At 43.1% G+C, this 22,027-nt stretch overlaps 1 protein-coding gene across 5 annotated transcripts in view; it reads left to right on the top strand.

Moving 5' to 3' along the window:
- The first annotated feature begins 3,330 nt into the window (after nucleotides 1-3,330).
- The window catches only part of trpm7 (transient receptor potential cation channel, subfamily M, member 7), a 32,916-nt gene continuing 14,219 nt past the window's right edge, over nucleotides 3,331-22,027 (top strand). For 4 of the 5 annotated variants that reach the window (XM_031569657.2, XM_042708097.1, XM_031569655.2 and 1 more), the window contains exons 1-20: nucleotides 3,331-3,507; nucleotides 11,529-11,629; nucleotides 12,204-12,242; nucleotides 12,977-13,175; nucleotides 13,401-13,614; nucleotides 13,937-14,061; nucleotides 14,478-14,649; nucleotides 15,384-15,558; nucleotides 15,776-15,899; nucleotides 16,054-16,126; nucleotides 17,697-17,797; nucleotides 18,169-18,303; nucleotides 18,423-18,476; nucleotides 18,559-18,699; nucleotides 19,106-19,237; nucleotides 19,410-19,687; nucleotides 19,890-20,118; nucleotides 20,230-20,385; nucleotides 20,554-20,697; nucleotides 21,852-21,980. In XM_031569657.2, coding sequence (XP_031425517.1) covers nucleotides 3,505-3,507; nucleotides 11,529-11,629; nucleotides 12,204-12,242; nucleotides 12,977-13,175; nucleotides 13,401-13,614; nucleotides 13,937-14,061; nucleotides 14,478-14,649; nucleotides 15,384-15,558; nucleotides 15,776-15,899; nucleotides 16,054-16,126; nucleotides 17,697-17,797; nucleotides 18,169-18,303; nucleotides 18,423-18,476; nucleotides 18,559-18,699; nucleotides 19,106-19,237; nucleotides 19,410-19,687; nucleotides 19,890-20,118; nucleotides 20,230-20,385; nucleotides 20,554-20,697; nucleotides 21,852-21,980 — 2,724 coding nt within the window. In that variant the 5' untranslated portion in view covers nucleotides 3,331-3,504. The remainder of the gene's footprint in view (nucleotides 3,508-11,528; nucleotides 11,630-12,203; nucleotides 12,243-12,976; nucleotides 13,176-13,400; nucleotides 13,615-13,936; nucleotides 14,062-14,477; nucleotides 14,650-15,383; nucleotides 15,559-15,775; nucleotides 15,900-16,053; nucleotides 16,127-17,696; nucleotides 17,798-18,168; nucleotides 18,304-18,422; nucleotides 18,477-18,558; nucleotides 18,700-19,105; nucleotides 19,238-19,409; nucleotides 19,688-19,889; nucleotides 20,119-20,229; nucleotides 20,386-20,553; nucleotides 20,698-21,851; nucleotides 21,981-22,027) is intronic. The other variant, XM_031569654.2, reaches the window with a different exon arrangement.

Raw genomic sequence — 22,027 nt, 5'->3', positions numbered from 1 at the left:
AAAAATACCTACACAGGTGATTCCTACCAATAGGAACATTAGTTAGCATCATATGTCTGCTAAAATAGGTCTAATTAGCAACACACTGCTAGGTAAGTCTCCCAAAAAGGATACAAACCGTAGCCTATATAAAGGGGCCAAATGGTTATTTTAGTTAACATGGGGAACTGTCAAAAATGACAACACACACTCAACCCTAAAAGACAAAACGCTTCAAATGGGGACCGGGCAACATCTTCACAAAGTTGCTCATGGTAGAGTCACCGTTTTAAAACCATTGGTATCCAAGATAAATACACAAAAATGTATTACATGACATAAGGACACAAAACCTGGACACCTGAACTATGAAAAAAGTAAAACTGACCAACAAGTATGCCTAAACCCTTAACACATCTGGTCAGGTGTAAGTTTGAAAGTAATCCAAAGGAGATATTCAATTCTCGATTTCTGTTGCTAGCTGTCAGGCATAGTGTTGGTTTTGTGATGGTAAGGACAGACTTCTCATGGGACTCATTTGGTCCAAAGATTGCTCTGTATCAGGGCTCTCAAGTTTTGAAGACAGGCAAGAGTGACATATCCCCCCCCCCGGCCCACCCCTATTCCGCCCGCCCCGCCACTCTTTTATCATTTTTGGTGTTGGTTCCCATTATATATGCCATAGTCATAGAATTGGATGTATTAATTGTGCTGGTTGACTTCAGTGCCTGCTGTTTGGGCTGATGCGCCTTACTGCCTATGTGCCTTGTCACATCCCGCACACCTGGATGGGCACACGAGGTCTCTTGGCGGCAGATAGAGCACCAGTAATATGAGCTGGTGCTTCCTACAGTAATAAATGGCCATTTAGAGGTCCATTCACTATTAAAAGAGGTCTTGTAGGGCTGCTCCTGGGACTTTTCTCTCTTTTGTTCTAGCCATCTCCTCCACTGTTTCTTCCACCATCTCTTCCACCGTCTCCTCCACCTGCACTGTCTCTTCCTCCTCCACCTGTACTGTCTCTTCCTCTTCAACCTGTACTGTCTCTTCCTCTTCCACCATCTCCTCCTCTAATGTGTTTACAACCTTCTCTGGGCCTAATCTGGCCTTTTTAGTGGGCTTTCCTCTTTGGGCGAAGGACAGGATGCTTATTTGTTTTTTACCTGACATCTTTGAAAGACAGATGCAATGATTAATGCATCCATGGCCAGGATATTTATAACATGCTAGTATGCCTAATGAGCTCGCGATTCACAACTTCACCAGGCGTGAAGAAACCTCGGAATCTGAATAGAATGTTCAAGCAAACACATTTACCAAAAATAATGCCCATAACATCATTGAATATTAAGGGCTGCCTAATATTCGTTCGAATTATAGGCTATATATATTTTGAATAGGCCTACTCGAATTTATTATAGCCTATTAACGAAGTTCGGAGTCAACGCTATAGTGTAAAGGCAGGCTGTGTTGGCTACAAACACTCTGATGCTAATCATCTAGGAAATATTCTCTAACTGCAGTCAAGTTGTCATTGCTTGTGTCAAACCATTGTGAATGTGTTGTAACATTAAAACAGGAGACGACTTACTCTTTGTAGAAGACTGATGCTTGGAGCTCCGGAAGATCAATCGCGCGCAATTCTAGGATGCTTTATTTTAAGTGGTTGCTGGATTAAATCTTACCCAGATACAAAAGATGTATTTTTCGGATTGGCTATTGTGTAGCCCATTTTTTCTTTTGATTGGCTGATAAGTGGCACCTCACGGCAGAACCCCAGGGTATTCGGGGAGACGTGCTTGATTCCTCCATGGTGAGGGCAGCGCGGCCAGGTCATGTTTGCGCGCTGCGGCACATTAAATAGCCTAGAGTTTTTTTTCAGCGTGAGAAATACGATGTGTGGCGGGAGTGCGTGACTAAAGACCGAAATGAGTGACTGTCACGCTCAATGCGTGACACTTGAGAGCCCTGCACTGTATGAACATGTAATATGCAAACATGCCCATGATGGGCTAGGGTATTCATCTCCAAGACATCTGTGATTTCCTCATCCATAGCCATTGAATCACCTTTTCAGTCTATAAAAGGCTACGTAGTGAATTTGCCATATAAAAAAAACTGTAATACCCATTTTCATGGCTCTAATAAATGGTAACCTCATTCCCTTGTTTTAGAATAATTAGATTTTTTCCAGTCAAAGGATTTGGTTCACAGATTTCCAGTCACAGGCTCCCTGTGCGAGATGAACTGCCCCCTGTGGATTGCAATACACCCCAGTTGACACAACTACAGAGGTTGCTTTAAACACCAGGTCCTCCTTGGACCCTGACAGTCTCATCTCAAGGATTTCCTAAGCACATTTGAAATCCTCCACCAAGCTAGTCATTGGCAAGTCCAAAATCCCTTTCTCATACACCACTGCCATACTAGGCCTACTTAAATAATGTGGTAGACAAAGTGATTTACTAACTCATACATTTTTGTTATCCTTCCATCTCTGTAATGACAAATTATCAGACACTTGTAAACAGTGAAGGGTCATCTTAAATGGGGCAACAACCCTAGCTGGATTCACCACCCTTCTAATTTGCCTAGCAAAAGCTTGATGCATATGTGCTGTGCTGATACAACATTATACAATTGTAAACATTTAAAAAATAGAGTTGCTACAATAGATTTAAAGAAAAAGAGCTATGTGTGTGGACACCGGCGTATGGGCTTAGAGGTTAAAACAAATAATGTCAGTCACTATCTGCATTTAATGATGCAGTGATGACTGGTGTTCTTAATTGCAGGAAACGTACCAACACCACTGTTATGAACACTATTATCAGCAATGTAGGATCCCACTGGTCCAAGATTCCTCAACCCTTTCAAGACATTGGATTGAATGGCTTCCAAAAGATAAGATAAGCTAAATTGCAATGAAAGTAATCAGCACTTTGTGGATAACACTTTCTAAATTTGCACATACAAGAAAGTATTTAGAGTAATGTCCCACAACTGCAGACCACACAAATACTGTATATCTGGTATATTATAAGGTCAACCTCAGGGGGTACAGAAAAACTATGAAATACAGAGGAATACTACAAGGCTACTGGCTCTGAGTAGGCGTTGGATTATTTTAGTCCAGGAGAGTCCCATACAAAACATTGCCCAATCACAAAATGGTCCTGCTTGATACCAGATCATTTCTAATGGGGGGTGATATATCTACAGTGATGTGTCCAACGGAGCTGCGTGAATCGCCTGCTCACTCTACGTCTGATTTTATGAACATGGCCCGGCTTTTTTGCTCCTCCTGCCTCACGTGACTAATCTGCGGGCTGACTCAGCTGACTCGTCACGCAGCGTCAGTTCGGAGTCGCACAATTATGAAAAAGCAACCTTCCGCTGGAGCTGGAGCGGAGGCAGATTTCTCCAACGTCAACTGGGCTTTCCTTTCAAGGCTAACTGATAACACCGCCAATAGATGGCTAAAAGCCACGAAAGAGCTCTTCCTGAGTCTGAACGGTGAAGAGAATGGTACGACTTAATATTTCATACTTTTCTATCAGTCTCTTAATGCAGGGGGATTCACATGGAGATTTGGAGTAGCTAGCTAGCTCTTTCAGTCAGACGAGGCCAATTTATAGTCCAGGGGACAAGTGTCGCTCGACAAAAAAATGACGTAAAAGCGACACAAATTGTGTCAGCTCGGGTGTCGCAGTCGTTGTCGTGTACATGTAAAATTTTGAAAGGGCGCAGACGTTAAAAGTTTTTGTCACTAACTCTGATTGGATGAGAAGCGCTTCGATGGACGTTTTGCTTTGTTGACATGGATATAGCCATCTGGCTAGTTAATGTTTTTAGCATCCTATCCTAGGTACCTAGCACTGTCTACTGTAAAGTTAATATCTGATGAAACGTTAGGGGCAGGGAGATATCATTTATGTGTTAATGACAGGATCACGAAGTTTAAAGAGAAACACCTGCCAATCCAGGACTGCTCTGCTTGTCTTTCGTGGTCAATACGACTTGAACTAGTTACAGTGCTTTAACACAGTTATGTTGGAGATCTGTCATCATATGTATGCTTGCCCTTATGCGAACTGTCAGACATGTGTGTGGCCAGTGGGCAGGACAGTCATCCTGCACTACTGTGGCTGGTGCCACCACCTCTCACAATTTGGCGTCATCAACTTCGTCAGCAGCACTATTGATTCCTAGGTGATTTCTCTTGATCTGATAGATTTAGCATGTTTCGGGGTTTTGCAACTCATTACCCTCAAATAATGTGTTAATGTGAAAATGAAATGTCTTTGCCATAACAATTTATTACCAAGGCTATTAAGTTTTACAGTAGCCACCCACCTTAGATGGCCATAAATGCATGACCCAACTCCTTTCGCATGTATTTTGTTCTCTTTTGTGAACAAGGGTTTGGTAGAAGAGTAGAAGAAATCCTTACCAGAAATCTATACAAGGAAATCCAACCCCATTGTTGAATTCTGGTGAAATGGCATGTCTCTTGTAGATAACATGGTGTTGCAAAATTCAGCTTTTTTAAACCTGTCATTACGATTCTTTCCCCTTTTGTAGAGCAAAGATACAGTTGGTTTGCTCAGCCTCTGTTCATGAATCAACATTTAAAACCGCTTGAAGATGCAGTGCTTAACTATATTATTAGTGGTTACAATTAACATTTCACCTAATTCTTACAGATAGTTGATAAGCTAATAGGATGATGAGGAGTGCTTTATTACTGACAGACTGCCATTTGGAAGTGACTGAATAGTGCATGTCTACCTAACATGTATGATTGGGTGTGTGTGTGTCTTGAATCAGGAAAGCTTGCACAGTCTGACTGGCTTCATCCACAAGCCCATTGGCTTTTGTAAATCCATGCATTTACAATGTAGCAGCAGTTCATATAGAATGTGGCATTGAAATCTGCCAAACAGGATTGTTTGAGTCTTGGCCTCTGGACCAGCTCTGTGGCGTGACTGCAGGCAGGCAGGCATGTGGGGAGGCCTTTTCTCTCACACCGTAACCTCTAAGACCATCACATGTTTCAGCTTAATTCTGCTGCTTTCCCACTCAGCAGTGGTTCTGGAAGGGTGGGGACCTCAGCACCAACCAGGGGTTTAGCAGTCACAGGATGGGCGAAGTGGTGTAATGTTAAGCATGAATCAAGAATAATAGCAGTCAGATAACAATGTTGTAACCCTCTCCGTGCTTTCTATATGCACATTTTGTGCACCACAAACCATTCTGTTTGAACCGTGGCGTTCAACTATTGTGCAATTACCATCACATGTGTCCCACGTTAGGCCTTAACATTGTAGGATTACTTCTCTGATCAGGGCCCGTATTCACAAAGCATTTTTATCTTACCACTAAGAGTACTCCTAGTGGTAAGTCGCTCTAAAAGTTTCTAACTAAAAGTTTTTTCCTAAATCCTATTCGCAAAGCTGCTGATACCAACTTTTACTGAGGAAAAGCCAGAACCCCTAAGCTAGGAGAGAGACTCCTGCTATAGCTAACATCAAGTTTCATGCATGAGCTTGATTTCAAAGACTTCAGTGATTGGTTAATTAGTGACAGGTCTGTGCTGGTGAGCAGTCTGTGCTTATTAGCCTACAACAAAGAACAGAAACATGCATTAAATAACAACGGAATCAGACTGGTCATCTTCGTATACAACAATATATAATACAATATATTTGACAGTAATTCTGCATCTGCATTCCAAAACTTTGTAATGTGGACTGATCGAAACTGCCCATTTACGTTCGTTTGGGTTAGGATTTCTCTCGACGAGGCATACTTCTTAGCTCTCCCAGATCTAGGTGCTCCTTTTAGCGCAAAGGGGCTTTGTGAATGCCTCTTAGTCCAAAAACATTCCCAAAGTTAGAACTGACACAGCCATTATTTTTAGGGGTTTCTCTTAAATCTGCAAGTTAGGAGCTCCATTTACCATTAAGATGCTTTGTGGATACGGGCCTAGGGTTAGGGTTAGGTCTAGGTAGCTCTGTCCTCTTCCTGAGGTCTGAGTGGTGGGACAATGTAAGGCAGTTGCCTTGATGCCATGCAAGCTATTTTCTCATGGCTGACTGCCAGCTGTGTAGAGCGACGCCCAGAAACGCTTTCTTTTAATCTGGCCTGGGCGGGGGGGGGGGGGGGGGGGGGGCATAAGAGTAGAGATGCTTGATAATGCAATGTAATAGGTCAGGGGGTGAATATCAAATAGCTTAGAATAGCTTGGCTGGGAGTTCAGCACAACGTTGATATTTTCTGGAAGGAAATGGAGACCAGAGTGGATTACACATGTGATCAGGCCTGCAATGAGTTAGGATTAAAATCCTTGGACCAGTGCTGTGAATCGCAGTGTGTGTCTGTGTCTGTGTGTGTTCTTTATGAATGGCACAGCGCCGTCTCAGTTCTCATGCTCGTGGTGTGTTTCCATAAAAAGCCTTGGTGTAGTGATGCAGCACTAACAGCAGCAGCAGCAGCATCCTCCTCATCAGAGCAGCGCCTGAAGGCCTCACGGGTCCAGGGATGTGGGGCACAGTGCACAGCTGATGGAACACAAGTTGGCCAGTTTGTACTCCTATGGCTCAGTGTTAGCAGGCAGCTCAAGCCTCCCATTCCACCTTTCTGTGGTGTGTGTGTGTGTGTGTGTGTGTGTGTGTGTGTGTGTGTGTGTTTAGCCTTTGTGTTCATTTTCATGACAAAGCTACAATTACCCATGGAAGCAAGGTCCTTGGTTTGAAAAGGGGGGGGGGGGGGGGGACATAAACGTTGCAAGCATTTGTTAGAGAGAAAGAGTTTTTGCAGATGAGAGTTTTAGACGTGTCATATGGTGTCTAGTCCTAAAGAAGCCGCGTGGAAGGTTTGCGTTGGCACTCTGTTTCCTTTATGTGTAGATAAAGGGCAAGCTTAAGTCCAACTGTCACATGCTGTTGAAAACTGGTTTGTTGTGTGTGATGACTGTAGCCCTCTTTTATAGGAAGTTGTGTGTTCTCCAATTCACAGAAATGGTTTCATGAGCCCTTCTTGGAAAGTAGCTATTGGTGGGGGAACATGTACTGTCAAGTTTGCATTCTTGAATAGAATGATAATAAAAAAGGGAACAAAGTTTACAGTTCAGGTTTCATTGGATTGATGAGGCATTTTAAATGGGATTTCCTTCAGATTACGAGATATTACTATCTTGAAAAGAGTGAAAAGTTGATTGAAATAATGTTTAAAGGAATTAAAAAGAAATCCTCAAAGCAGCGCTCTCACCATGACTCCTCCAAAATAAGGTTGATAACTTATGAGGAGTAGCCTACGTTAGCAGTCGTTGGAATAAGCGATAACCTATTTATTAAATGGTGGCCTTTTCTTCTCTTCATCTTTGTTGACCAGATGTAGGCTAAATATCAGGGGTTTAGCCTGCCTTTTCCTGGTAGACGTCAAAGCCTTAAACACGTGTTAAACATAGCTGGTATGTGCACAGATAAACAAGGGCCCTTTATACATTTTATAATTTTATAAATTGGTAATACCTCATTTGGATAGTCCGCCTGCAGAGACTTTACAGATGGTTTGTTGAATTTCAAGTTCAGTGTTTCTAATTGTTCACTGAACATCACCTTAACCAAACCCAAACCCTAACCTTAACCATGAATTGTAGTTAACAGACTTTTAAAAGATAGTTTATAATCTGAGTATCTGTAGATAGTCTATTGGGGATCATTAAAATATATGCAGTGTAGCCACTTAGGTGTGTGCCTGTGTGTGTGTGAGTGAGTGACTGAAATGATGGGGCCGATCTTATCTCAAGACAATTGCACTAGAAAGTGAGAAAGGTTAACTGGTACTGCAGGCCATTGCCCCTCCACTACAGTGTGGGAAAAAGGCTTGAGGGGTCATTCCATGTGAAATCAACAGAGGCCTCCTGACTGACCATCTTGGATTTGCTTCTTATTTTATGTAAGTAATGTCATTGTATTGTATCTGCATTCGCTCCTGAGATACTGAGACTTCAAAAATAGGGCGTGGCCCTAATTGTGCGGCAAAAAACATACAATGACAGAGTTCCATAAGTCATTACTTTTGAACTATTCATGCTAGATGCTTGACATTTTTAGAGGTTCTTCTACACTGTCTACACTTGTTCTACACTTTTGTGTTTTTAGCAACTTTTGTTTTGCTGTACACTAAACCACATCAAATCTTTTAAAAATGTGATATACAGTATAATACTCATAGTATAGTACTTTCTTAGCAACTAGGTGCGTGTCTGAAAGAAATCAACATTTATGAGGCATTAACAATGAAAATAATAATTTCAAACCTATATTTATAGTGCATATTTCCCATGTATTACAAAGTATACCATAAAAACAATCACAACACTGGAAAAAGCAGGTTTTAATTATAAAATGCACAAAATATGAAGTTGGTACCTTGAACCTAACTATATTTAGTAAGGTAACAAACATGCCATGCTTTACTACAAATGAAAGACATGCCTTAAAACAGCATTTATCACAGATTCTACCAGTAATCTATTAATCCAGTGAATCAACATCAATTGTAATGGTTGAATAACTTCTTTTCAGAAGCACATAGTTGTGTGCTTCCACTGGCCAACCAAATATGTTCCTAATGGCATTCGAGTCCTGCTCCTCTCCTCTCCTGTACCTGTCCATACTTGCTTAGCCCCATTCGGAGGCTGACGTCTGAAGCTGCTCTTTGTGCATAGAAGCAGACCTAGACTTGTAGTTTAGGGTGGTACTTCTTTTGTCCTTGTCTCATTGCATACGCAGGTCTTGACTTCCATGTAGCATGGCTTCATCTTTGGCACCATGCTCTATGTCCAGTGGCTGGCTCCATTCATTATTTTACAGTAGCTTACCTTTTGATATTTTTTACATAATTATTGAACCTATTTGTGACCTTCTTCAGTACAACTGAGCATGGTGCCAAAGATGAAGCCATGTCACATGGAAATCGAGACCAGTGTATGCAACAGTGATGGGTACAGCAGAGGACCAGAGTATGCAACAGTGATGGGTACAGCAGAGGACCAACAGTGATGGTTACAGGACCAGTGTATGCAACAGTGACCGGTACAGCAGAGGACCAGAGTATGCAACAGTGATGGGTACAGGACCAGAGTATGCAACAGTGATGGGTACAGGACCAGGGCTCTACTGACATCTGAATGATAACATGGTTAGCCAGTGGAAGCACACAACAATGTGCTCCTAAAAGAGTTATTGAACCATTACATTTTCTGTTGATTCACAGGTTTAATAGATTACGGTTAGAATCTGTGTTTGTAAAAACATATGCCTTAAAACAGCATTTTCTTAGCTTATAGTTTGGTTCAATGCAACAACTTCATATTTTGTGCATTTACTAATTAAAACATATTCTTCCCAGTGGTATGATTTTTTTATGGTAGGCCTTGTCATATATGGGCAATATGCACTTGAAATATAGGTATGAATCATCGCCTCATAAATCAGAAATATTGATTTCTTTCAGACACGCACCTAGTTGCTAAGAAAGTACTATATCATCAGTATTATGTATTCAAATGTAAAAGATCTGGTGTGGTTCAGTGTGAGCGCCAAAGCACAAAATCATTTTTTTTAAATATAATTCTCTTTTCCACACTAGTTGTTGGGTGTACATTATTTTACATGAAGAATGAAGCCAATTCAAGGTGGTCAGTCAGGAAACTTCTGTTGATTTGACATGGTAGTACCTTGGACTTTGGCCTAGCATTAGCAGTCCAATCAAGTAGCTACCTATTTAGGGACAACCGTGACATGGTACGCACAGCCTGATTTTAGCAGAAAACATTCCCTTCCACTGATTCTCCTAAAATGTGACAGGAAACATGACCTCGTGCCAGTCTTTTGCTGAAGGCATTTTAAAAATGTCCTCTTGTTTAGATATGCTTTCTCCATTCACCACATTGCCATACATTAATTTAGGGTGCTTTTTAAAATAATCAGGATGGGGCTTCTCAAATGTACAAAAACTCTGGCAAATGTTGCTGCAGTTCCTGTTGGCATGACCCCTCCAAGTAAGCCTCTTTTGCATATTGTTAAGCCTTGTATATAGGGAAGCCACTTCTGAAATAATTTCCAGAGTGACTGCATCCTGGTGTTGTTGAGCTACTGTTTCACTGATTTGCAGTGTGAGATTAACTGAAGCTATGGTTGTGTTTTCTGGACCAACTGTGTCTTTAGGTTTCTCTTAGTACCCCGTTAGAACACTACCTAAGTGAGGAGTATGCACTTGTCCCCTTATTTACTTGAAGAACTTATTGGTGAAGAACCCTTTACTCCACATACTAGCACAAAGGTAGGCTGACAGAAACATGTGGCCAAGGTTAGATTTCCTCTCGAGTGCACTCCTCCTTCAGTGCCAGCCGTGTGACGGGCAATCTGTGAGGCCACCTCCTTAGATGTGGGAACCGGCCTAATGTGTCTGCATGCCTCTCCAGGTGCCGTGGTGTCCATGGCATAGATCACAAGGCCCTCAGCGCCTGACTCATTCTCTCGCGCGCCTCTCCAATAATCTGCCTCGGCACAGAAAACATTCATCAAGCCCCCAAACCCCCACGTCTCCTCACACTTACAAATTAACCCGAGCGGAGATGGGGGCTGGATGAAATTTTCTGTCTGATTGTTCAGCGTTTAACTTGGTGAGGTTTTTGGAAAAGATTCCGCTACCCATTTTTAGACTTTGACACTGAAGTCGGTCGCATGAGAACAAAAGAGTGATTAAGAGCTTTGGACAGCTTGGATGGTGCAGGTGATGCTGGAAGGACTGTGGTTATGTTCCTGTATAAAACTTTGAAGCAGCGAGATGAAGAAGATTACTTTGAGGTACACCTGTCAGAGCTTCTGGCTTGATTTTATTTTTGTAATTGTAACAATGTAATCGGCTAATTAGTGTAGATTTTCCTCACATAGTATCATATGTTTCTTCCGCTCACGGTGTGTTGGGATTTTGTCATTGTTGCTTTGTGGTTGGCTGTGTGTTATGGTTCAGAGTTGACTTTGGGACCTGGAATAGTTTGTCAAGTATCAGAAGGTAGTGGAGCTTGAAATTTTAATTAAAATGTTTTAGGAGTTTAAATCCCTCTAGCTGCATACTACATCTTGCCGGAAGCCGACCGTGGAATGAGTTTGTGCTTGTGAATGGCTTCCACTCGACTAGTGGTATAAACACAAAGGATTTTCTCTGATTACATTTATTTGTTTATTAAGTAGTGTACTGATCCTCCAGGATTTTTCAATAAAGACTGGATTAGCGGGGCCACTTAAACCCCTTTGCCATTTGGTTCATTTGAGATGTGTTCAGCAGGGCTGCGGTGGGAGCCCTTCAGAGGGCTTTGGTATGGCTGCTACATGCCTCTAGTTGGAATGAAATGGAAATGCAGTTCATTGACAATTAGAGGGGGACACAATGTTGTTTGATTTTTCTCACTGTGCCTGTCCTTTTTATGGGTTTCTCATGTTTACATTTATTTGTTTTTTTTGCCTTTGTTAAAGCTGTCTTTTGGTTCTGTGCAGTCCCAGAAATCCTGGATAGAAAGAACTTTCACCAAGAGGGAATGTGTATATATCCTACCAGTGTCAAAAGACCCCCACAGGTATAGTATGGTTGCTTGCTCTTCAAACACCACCACTGACATGCAAACTGTGAATGTGGCGCCTGATAGAAAGCTCAGCAGAAAGCTTCAAAGGTTCCTGTCTATCCAGAACTCTGTTGTGTAATAACCACGTTGCTGACTTTAAACCTGCAGTTTCCCCAAACCTTGGAATGTCACACTTCTATGTGCAAAGTCTATAGAGGGATTCGGTTTGGAGTATGAGCCTAGAATCATCATTCTCTATCATTTGGTTGACTGAACTATTCAAATTCTGTGCCATCTGTCCAAGCCAATAAGTTGATTATAACTTTCTAGGCCTGACAATTTTACATGTGCTCAAGTCAATAAGTCAAAACATTCTAGGACTTGGAACCTGGCATTCCTTGTTACTGAGTGATGAACTGCTAAACAAACAAAAGCGAGGGTTTGTGTGACCCTTGTTGTGAACATGGAACCATTTGTACAGAAATCAGTTACCATTTTGTGTAGATTAGGTTTTTACACATGGACAGTATGTGCGTAATTTAAGGGGACATTTTGTGGTTTGTGTGAAAATATTTCTTTCTTTGCATAGATGTCTTCCAGGATGTCAGGTCTGCCAGCAGCTGGTGCGGTAAGTCTCAGCCTTTTCCATCATTCAGTAGGATTTTGATTATCACTAAATAAATCACTACAAAACAGTGCAGTTCATTCGTTTGCCAAGATGGCTTTCGTCCATCAGTTTACACCCAGCACAGCCTCTCTCTCTTTGTTTATATATATATAATTATATAATATATAGAATTCCTAGGTGCGACAAGGTCAGATTGACGGCGGCAGTCTTATCAACAGAGTTTGGCTTCAGATCTACAGTGTTAGGCAGGGCTGGTATTCTAAACTGTGCACCACCCCTCTGCAGGAAGTAATTAGTTTCTGGACTTGGAAGGCCAGGATGTAATTGTGTTCCCTACTGTTATTCAAAGCATGAACATGGGATGGGGTTCAGCCTTTTCTGGCATATACTGCATGTATGAGGGCGTGAGGTGGAAAATCCCACATGGCTGATGTTTTAAGGGAACAAAGGATTCACCCACCCCACAGTACTGATAACAGTGCAGTCACAGGAATCTGATTTACTGGCTTCCATGACGCCTATCACCACTTTAAAGCAGCACAGAAATATATGCAGTGGTTACAAATGAAATAACCTATAGTAGACTTGTATGCTTACCACATCTTTTGTGAATGTGTTATAATGGTAATTGCAATGCAATTAGAATGGCAATGGCAAATTGAATAAATTGCCCAATGATAGCCATGTCATTACTGCACCTGTTAAGCAGAGGTTGCTTGGCCTCATGTCCACAGGTGCTGCTGTGGGCGGCTGGTCAGGCAGCATGCGGGCTTTACCGCCAGCCTGGCCATGAAATACTCGGATGTGAAATTGGGTGAGAATGAGAGGCCCGAGCTGGAGGAGTGGTCCGTGGAGAAGCACACCGAGGAGAAGCCCACCGATGCCTACGGCATCATCAACTTCCAGGGAGGATCCCACTCCTACAGAGCCAAGGTGAGCCGACGAGAGCCGACCAGAGATGAGTCTGCGTGGCTCTGGGTCATCATTAAATGACACGAGTAGAGTGTGAGAGATTCATTTATCAATAAATCTGTTCATGGACACTTAAATGTAACTGGCCTTTGGTGCAACAGTTGATGACTCATTATGTGGACTGCCTCTAAAGAGCTTAACTCACTCTGAAATCTTCTCCTGTCTACTTGTGTCCTTTATCTGCAGTACTGTCGACTGTCTTACGATTCAAAGCCGGAGATGGTCCTTCGCCTGATGCTAAAAGAATGGCAGATGGAGCTTCCCAAAATCCTCATATCTGTCCACGGAGGCGTCCAGAACTTTGACCTGCACCCGCGCATCAAGCAGGTGGTGGGGAAGGGCCTGATCAAAGCTGCCATCACCACCGGAGCCTGGATCCTCACCGATGGCGTCAACACAGGCAAGACCCTCATAGCACAACCCCATTTCCCCCGAAACTCCACTAATTAGCTGGAAAGACCAAGAACAGTGCATTTTCTCAGCATGTCAGGGTTATAAAAGCATTGGAAACCCAGGCTGAAATCTTGCCAGTTTACCTTGGGTGCCAGTCGCTAATACAAGACTAAGACCCAAGGAGTTAATGGTACGCTTTTGGAGATGACTGTGTAGGCCAATTATCTAACGTGATATTTACTGGGATTGGTAATGATGGGTTGAGGGCAGATCTGCCAGACATCCTGAAGCGGCAGAACATACACTATACTTTGTTTTGCATTTTGCAGGTGTGGCCAAGCACGTGGGCGACGCCCTGAAAGAGCACTCTTCAAGATCCTCACGGAAAATTTGCACTATTGGGATTGCCCCCTGGGGGGTTATAGAGAACAGAAACGACCTCATTGGAAGAGATGTGAGCCCACATTATCACTTATACCCTCAGGGATATTGGTCTCACTCAACATAACACAACACAACACAACACACCACACCACAACAGGAATGTCTCCTTTCATTTAACAGTGACCATCACAACATCTTATGTAGATTACAAAGGCGTTTTGCCATATATTGGCGTCTTTCAGTGGTACTAAGATAATTATTGATTGTTGGCAAACATGCCTGACGGGTGGGCCAAGATGTTTTGAGAACAGGTAGTCCAAAGTATTCAGGCCTTTAGATTGTTTAGCCTCCTTTCAGCTATAGAACAAACTGTTTCTATGTAAATATTACCATGTGACAAGGGTTAGAAAATCCGAGTGGTGAAAACATGTTGACAGATCAAGACGGTGATGACCAAATGACACTGCATGCTCTGTCTCTGTGCAGGTGGTTGCCCCATACCAAACCCTACTGAACCCCCTGAGCAAGCTAAACGTGCTGAACAGTCTCCACTCGCACCTCATCCTGGTGGATGATGGGACCGTGGGGAAGTACGGGGCGGAGGTCAACCTGCGGCGGGAGCTGGAGAAGCACATTAACCTGCAGAGGATCCATGCCAGTAAGCGCCTCCCTTCAGCCTCGCGCCCACCAGTACTAGGGCCACTGCAGCTCTATACAGCAAGCAAATGTGAAAAAGAAATGTGTGAATGTACTTGTGTGTGTCCTCTCTCGTCACAGCACTTGGCTTACCCTGCTCAGGCCATCACATGGTCTTCATATAGCTCATTGCTAGGACTCCTGTGGTTGCACTTAAATTGTTATTTTGCTGTCTCAGATATGTTGACCCCACCTTCTGCTACAGACTTGTGACCTTTAATAACAGACATTTCCTGTAAGCATGCATATGACCCACACCTTTCTTGTTGTCCTCTAGGATGTTTAACCTAGGTTAACCTAGGATTATGGCAGTCATTTTGCAGAACTAAATATACTTGTGGAAATTGCTTGGTAATCCTTTTCTGAGTGCAGTGCACAGGTAATGGTTTCACAGCTGCCTGTGCTTTGTGCTAAAATGGAGGAGCACACAATAATTTGGAATGGGTGAATGTGATGGGCCTCTTCAATATCAGCCTTGACATCAGTTATCAGATGTGCTTTACTGTGCATTCTGTTAACGTATAACATCAGTAAATGTAACCAAACTCGCGTGTGTGTGTGTGTGTGTGTGTGTGTGTGTGTGTGTGTGTGTGTGTGTGTGTGTGTGTGTGTGTGTGTGTGTGTGTGTGTGTGTGTGTGTGTGTGTGTGTGTGTGTGTGTGTGTGTGTGTGTGTGTGTGTGTGTGTGTGTGTACAGGAATCGGACAGGGTGTCCCAGTGGTGGCTCTGATCTTTGAGGGGGGCCCCAATGTGATCCTGACGGTGCTGGAGTACCTGCAGGAGAGCCCCCCCGTGCCCGTGGTGGTGTGTGAGGGGACCGGCCGGGCGGCTGACATCCTGGCCTATGTACACAAACAGACTGAAGAGGGGGGGTGAGTGAAGGAGGCCTGGACACCTCCGTGTAGCCTGGACACCTCCGTGTAACCTGGCCAGCACAGCTCATGTGTCTCAATGAAGGATTAGTAATGTTTGTCATTCTGTTCTACAGAGAACATGGGCTGTTAGCGTACTAGCGTGTTTTTTTTCTGGTTTCATGGTTCTCAGTGCATTAACGGTTTGTGACGGGGTGTATTGATGATTGCCTTTCAGGGGACTGCCAGACGGTGTTGAGGCCGACATCATCGCCACAATCAAGAAGACCTTCAACTTCAGCCACAGTGATGCCATCCACCTGTTCCACACACTAATGGAATGCATGAAGAACAAAGAATTGGTAACAAAACACTGATGGACTTCATCTTCCATTTAAGCTCCTCATCTAAGTAACTCGGTAATGCATCATTGACCCAAGTTTTGCTGTCCTAAAAGGATTTGTTTTGTCTCTCCTCTTCTCTTCTCTTCTCTTCTCTTTTTTGGCATCATGAAAGATAACCGTGTTTCATGTAGGAGCAGAGGAGAACCAGGACATAGATGTTGCCATACTCAAAGCCTTCTTAAAAGGTAGGTCAATATCACTGACGTGCTGCTCCCAAATCTGAGCCCCAAAAAGGCTTTCTACCCGTTCTCTAATGATGAGCACGAATGTAAAGGTTTTCACGGTCCCGTGTCATGATGTCTGATGATAAACGAAACCTGCGGCCTGTGAGTGTCTCCTCATGCGGTTAATCGCACACAGATGTCAGCACGGCGGGATTTGGGGTTCACTGCCCTTGTTGACATTCTGGATGCTTTCGCTCCCCAAATGAATATGGATCTGTTTTGGGAACGGTCTCCCCCTGTTGCCAAGTGGATGTGCGGAGTGGTGATGGGAGGAGGGGGGGGGGGGTTAGGGGGCGACTCGTCCCCGTCTTGCTCGGTCACACGCTCTCTTCCTGTGGGCCCTCGGCTCTGTGGAAGCAGGGCACATGGCCAGGCCCGCATTGGGTTTCACTGCTCAGGGACCTCGGCCCCCAGAGCAGCCCCAGTATCATCCACACAGACAAACAGCGGGAGAGGCCTTCTCTGTGGGCAAAGTTCCCCTTCTGCATTCCACAAGAGGGGACCCACTTGCGGGGGAACTCCTTAAGTTTCTGTTGTTGGACTCTTATCTTACAAAGCCTTTTTTTTTTTTTTTTTCTCTCTCTCTTTTTTTTCTTTTTCTCTCCCCGTTTGTCTTCCCTCTCATTGTTACTGCAGTTTGGTCCCTGTACACGAGGGCTTTGAGAGAAAACATTGCTGGCTATTCACCTGTGTTGAGTAAATATTTCTTCATGGCAGCCTGGTTACACGTCTGTGCGTTTGATGTTCTCACAGTGAGCAGATATATGATAGACAATACTGTAGGCATGCCTTATTGTTCCACCTATTGACCTAGCTAACACGTTTGTCAGGAAGAGAATTCTACTAAAAGGCAGGATTGGATAGTGTGTCCATTTAAAGTTTGCTAGACAATGAGCTTGAGAGCTTAAGCATTTCCCTGTCAGATCTCTATTATTCTTGGTGAACCAGTAAGGCATCCCCTCCTTGGCCCCTTAAGACAACAGAGCAGGCTGAAGGCTCTGCCCACTTGCTTTCCACAAAAAAATCACAGGGTTAGCTTTTAGTGCTTTACTGAAACTTTCCCAACTTTTCCACGTCATTATGTTGTCATCTTGTATACCTTTTATAGATTTGCTTGTGTATGTTGTATGCTGCCCTATTTTTGTCCTGGTGCTTTATTGTAAACTGGCAGAAGAACAAAAAAGACTAGGAAACAGCGCTTGTCTGAAAGAATGAAATTCTACAGTAAAAGCCTGTAATTAGGTATACGTTGTTTTAAGTCCTCACTCTTCTGCCAGTTTATGTTGCATATGCATCTAAATTTGGTTGAAAACTCGCTTCTGCTCAATCCTCTCACACTATTGAATTTGAAATCTGGGCTGATTGCTAGAGGAGTGGGGGAGCGTAGTCCTGGACTAAATGGTGTATGTATAGGATCTCCTTTCAGGATACAGTTCAAGATTAATCTTCCTGTCTTTCTATGATTGTATAACCAGAGGACAATTAGTCAACTACAGTTGTATCAGTGAACTGGCCTCTTGTGTTTCTGTAGGCACGAATGCTCCTGCGTTTGACCAGCTGGTCCTGACCCTGGCCTGGGACCGAGTTGACATAGCCAAGGACCATGTGTTAGTGTACGGACAGCAGCTACTGGTATGGTTTTGCACCCTTGTGAAATTTTTTTTTTTTTTCAGGCAGCAGTTATGTCAGATCGTTTAGGAAGAAGCCAAACGTCCTGGTGCAGTCTCAGCTACTTTTGACAGCAAAACATTTTAGCTTAAGGAATATTTATCCTTTTTAATGAGTCTGCTATCTTGGCGTTCAGTAATTGTCCATTGTGGCTTTTTCTAACTCACACAAAAAGGGTTCATGACTGAAAGGCTGACTTAAAAGCAGATAACAGATTTACTAGCTGTGATACCTGAACAAATCTCACTGAATATAGCTGTAAAATAAAAGTCACTGCGTTTGTGCTAAATGAGCAGTTGATTTGGTCAGATGAAAGTAAACTGTTTATATTACAGGTGGGGTCTCTGGAAAAAGCCATGTTAGATGCCCTTGTAATGGATCGTGTGGACTTTGTCAAGCTGCTTATTGAGAATGGGGTCAGCATGCATCGGTTCCTAACAATCAGTCGTCTGGAGGAGCTGTACAACACGGTAAAGCATCATTTGTGGTGTTTGGTTAAATGGGCAAAGGCTACCAGACTAAGATTTTTAGAATCGTTTCACTCGGCACCCCACATTACTCATTCATGCTCTCTCTTTTCTCCATTTAGAAACAATCACCAACAAATCCAACTCTTTTTCATCTAGTCAGAGATGTCAAACAGGTATGACCCTATTGGTAACCTATTAAACCTCAGGTGTTAAACCTTTGTGTGCATCTCCTAACCTTTTTGTCCTTCTGTAAAGGGTAACTTGCCGCCAAACTACAAAATCACTCTAATTGATGTGGGCCTCGTCATTGAGTACCTCATGGGTGGAACTTACAGATGCAACTACACGAGGAAACGCTTTAGGTTAATCTACAACAATCTGCATGGAAACAATCGGGTAAATATCTGTCATTTTTCCAAAACTATCTCAAATTCTCCACAGACAATGTTCCACATTGTTGTGTGAAATTATTAATAGTGTTAACGACAGGAAATTAATAAAAGAGACAGAACGGATGTGGAAATGGATTTTCTTTTTTGGTAATAAATTCCAGGTCATTTTTAGTTTAACTCATCACCAAAGGATATGGAAAATATATCCAATGCAGGATTGAAATGGGAAGTGCTGCTCTGAAAAATGCTTATACCAAATGGCCAGAATAACAAATATTTGTCTGGTTTAAGAGTTTTGTCTGGCATTACTTAGGATCTCTATAGTATTTTTCAGTTGAATTGAGCATCAGATGTTTTACTTTTTATGCTTTACTTTGGTACTTACGTCTCCTCACTTGATTGGTTCTCAGCGGTCTGGGCGCCATACACCCAGTGGGTCCCACCTCCGCAAGAGCCACGAGTCCTTCAGCATTCAGGCAGACAAGAAAGAGAAGACCAGACACAATCATTTCATCAAGACTGCTCAGCCTTACAAACCCAAGGTGACTTCCACATGTCTGCCACTATATCATGGATTTTTAACCTTTCCTTCGTCTTTAGAATTTAGAAATGTCTTATTCATCCCACTCTTGAGTCATTGACAATGTTGGCTAATGGAAGCTAAGTGGACTTGAATTTTGCTGACTAATACTCCCATGTCCGTGTACCTTCTAGCTGGAATCGTCGACTGAGCAGGCCAAGAAGAAGAGCAAGGAGGACATTGTGGACATTGATGATCCCGAGACTCGGCGCTTCCCCTACCCCTTCAACGAGCTGCTGGTGTGGGCCGTGCTGATGAAGCGGCAGAAGATGGCTCTCTTCTTCTGGCAGCACGGTGAGGAGTCCATGGCCAAGGCCCTGGTGGCCTGCAAGCTGTGCCGCTCCATGGGTTATGAGGCCAAGCGGAGTGACGTGGTTGACGACACTTCAGACGAACTAAAGGATTATTCCAAGTAAGTGGTTGACCTTGAGAGAGAAACCAAACTACTCTGATTTGGTCATTTAGGAAATTGAAGGGGAAGGGGATTGGGATTTGCCTTTCTTGATTATGATTCTGAAGGTGAAGTAACTGAGAGTAATGCTTCTCATCACAAGATGTTTTTGAGTTGGGGCTATGAGGCTATGTTTTTGAATTGATTGCTTTTGTCCTTGCAGTGAATTTGGCCAACTGGCCGTGGACTTGCTGGAGCAGTCCTTCCGTCAGGATGAGACCATGGCCATGAAGCTGCTGACGTACGAGCTGAAGAACTGGAGCAACTCCACCTGCCTGAAGCTGGCTGTGTCCTCTCACCTGCGGCCCTTCGTGGCCCACACCTGCACCCAGATGCTGCTATCCGACATGTGGATGGGTCGCCTCAACATGCGCAAAAACTCCTGGTACAAGGTGTCTACTCTGGCCATATGGGTCTTTTTCCTCTAAGCAAGATTTTGGATATGGATTTTTATTTCTTTAAGAAAGTATGTCAAATTCTAACCACTTCCCATGATGTTTAAGGTCATTTTGAGCATTTTGGTACCTCCTGCCATCCTTCTGCTGGAGTACAAGACAAAGGCAGAGATGTCTCACATCCCTCAGTCTCAAGATGCCCATCAGATGACCATGGAGGACAGCGAGCACAACCTCCAGAATCCAGGGGATGACATCCAAATGGTACTTGTCAGCCAATAGAAAAAAAGTTACATTTTTAAGTTGGCTTTTGTTTTTAAGTTGACTTTTGTAACCAGGTAGATGTGATGTAAAGCATAGTTTTGTTAACTGTGAACTGCATATCAAGGATAGAAAAAAAGTGTAGGTATAAAAGTAAATGTTTGTTTCCAGGATGTTTTCAAAGAGGTTCGGATGTGCGACAATGTTGAGGTCAAGGATGAGACGGAGGTCCACGTGCGCTCCAGGAGGTTACCCATCACCAGGAAATTCTACGCATTCTACCACGCCCCCATTGTAAAGTTCTGGTTTAACACGGTATGTATGTCCAAGTGTCCTGGCCTGAGAATGGCAAGCATCATGGAAAAGCAGCGGGCTCTTTGTGATGGCAGCAGGGCCATTCTGTGCCCCAGGCCCATTTCCAGCGCTGTCTCAGGCTGCTTGTTTGCCTTGTCTCGCTTGATGGAGTGTTGTTCACCTCCCCCCTTAGAGCTCTGGAGAGCTGATAGTATCAGTGAAACACTCTGACACATAATACTGCTGCTTCTTAGCACTGGGGGACTTCAACTAAAGGCCCCTCGTTCTGTTTTTAAAGGCGAAAGAGTGCCACGTCTGGATGCACAGTTTAGTGATGAACGACCTCCACGGATAATTAATTAACTTAGATTTCCGCCACTTAGCAGTTAACCTCAAACAATCCTGAAGTGTTTATCAGTGTGAAGGCTTGGCTTTACATGGCTGGCTTTGTGAGCTCTGGATGCAGGAGGTGTGTGTGTGTGTGTGTGTGTGTGTGTGTGTGTGTGTGTGTGTGTGTGCCGCTTGTGTGTGTGTACGCATGCTGATGGGCTTGTTTATTCTATTGCCTCCTTTTGAAGTTGGTCAGTCTTGCCTAAGATCTCCATTTGAAGCTTCCATTTATCAGACAAGGCTAATTCATGAATAACTAATGTGAATTGATTTTGTATTATGTGTTATTTAATATTAGCATATTGTAATCTTCAATATATCAGCCAAAGGCAAATCATTTATTACTTATTTGATGGGCTGAAGGATATTCATCCAACACCTCTGAGTCTCAACTTTACCCAGAATAGGCCTACTCTGGGCCTCTGTGCTTAAATTCAGATTAGCCTCTACCGCAGCAGACTATGTTGTGAAATAATTTAACAGAAGCATTCTGAAGACATCACAGTTGGGTATTACACATTAGCCTTTAACTAGCTACCACTTCGCACTATATATATATATATAAATACTTTTAATTTAATTTAATTTAATTTAATTTAATTTCTTTGTGCATATTATGTATTTGCTGTAAAGCACTTTGAGCTGCATTCTTTTGCATGAAAGGTGCTATATAAATAAAGTTTTATTATTATTATTATTATTATTATTATTATTATGTGCAAAAAGTGTATTGGGCCTTGGTGAGTTGGTCTTATCTAGTGTGTTCCCTTTCTTTTCTCTATCAGTTAGCTTACTTGGGCTTTCTGATGCTCTACTCGTATGTCGTGCTGGTCAGAATGCCAGCGTTCCCTTCACCACAGGAGTGGGTGGTCATCCTATACATCTTTACGTCTGCCATTGAGAAAATACGTGAGGTACTTGGCCCCCATTGGTTAAACCAGCTTTATTGTACATCTTACAC

The sequence above is a fragment of the Clupea harengus genome, chromosome 6 (assembly GCF_900700415.2).
Source record: "Clupea harengus chromosome 6, Ch_v2.0.2, whole genome shotgun sequence".
In the NCBI taxonomy this organism is placed as follows: Eukaryota; Metazoa; Chordata; class Actinopteri; order Clupeiformes; family Clupeidae; genus Clupea; species Clupea harengus.
Note: the sequence above shows the minus strand (reverse complement) of the source record. Positions and strands in the feature narration are given on the sequence as shown.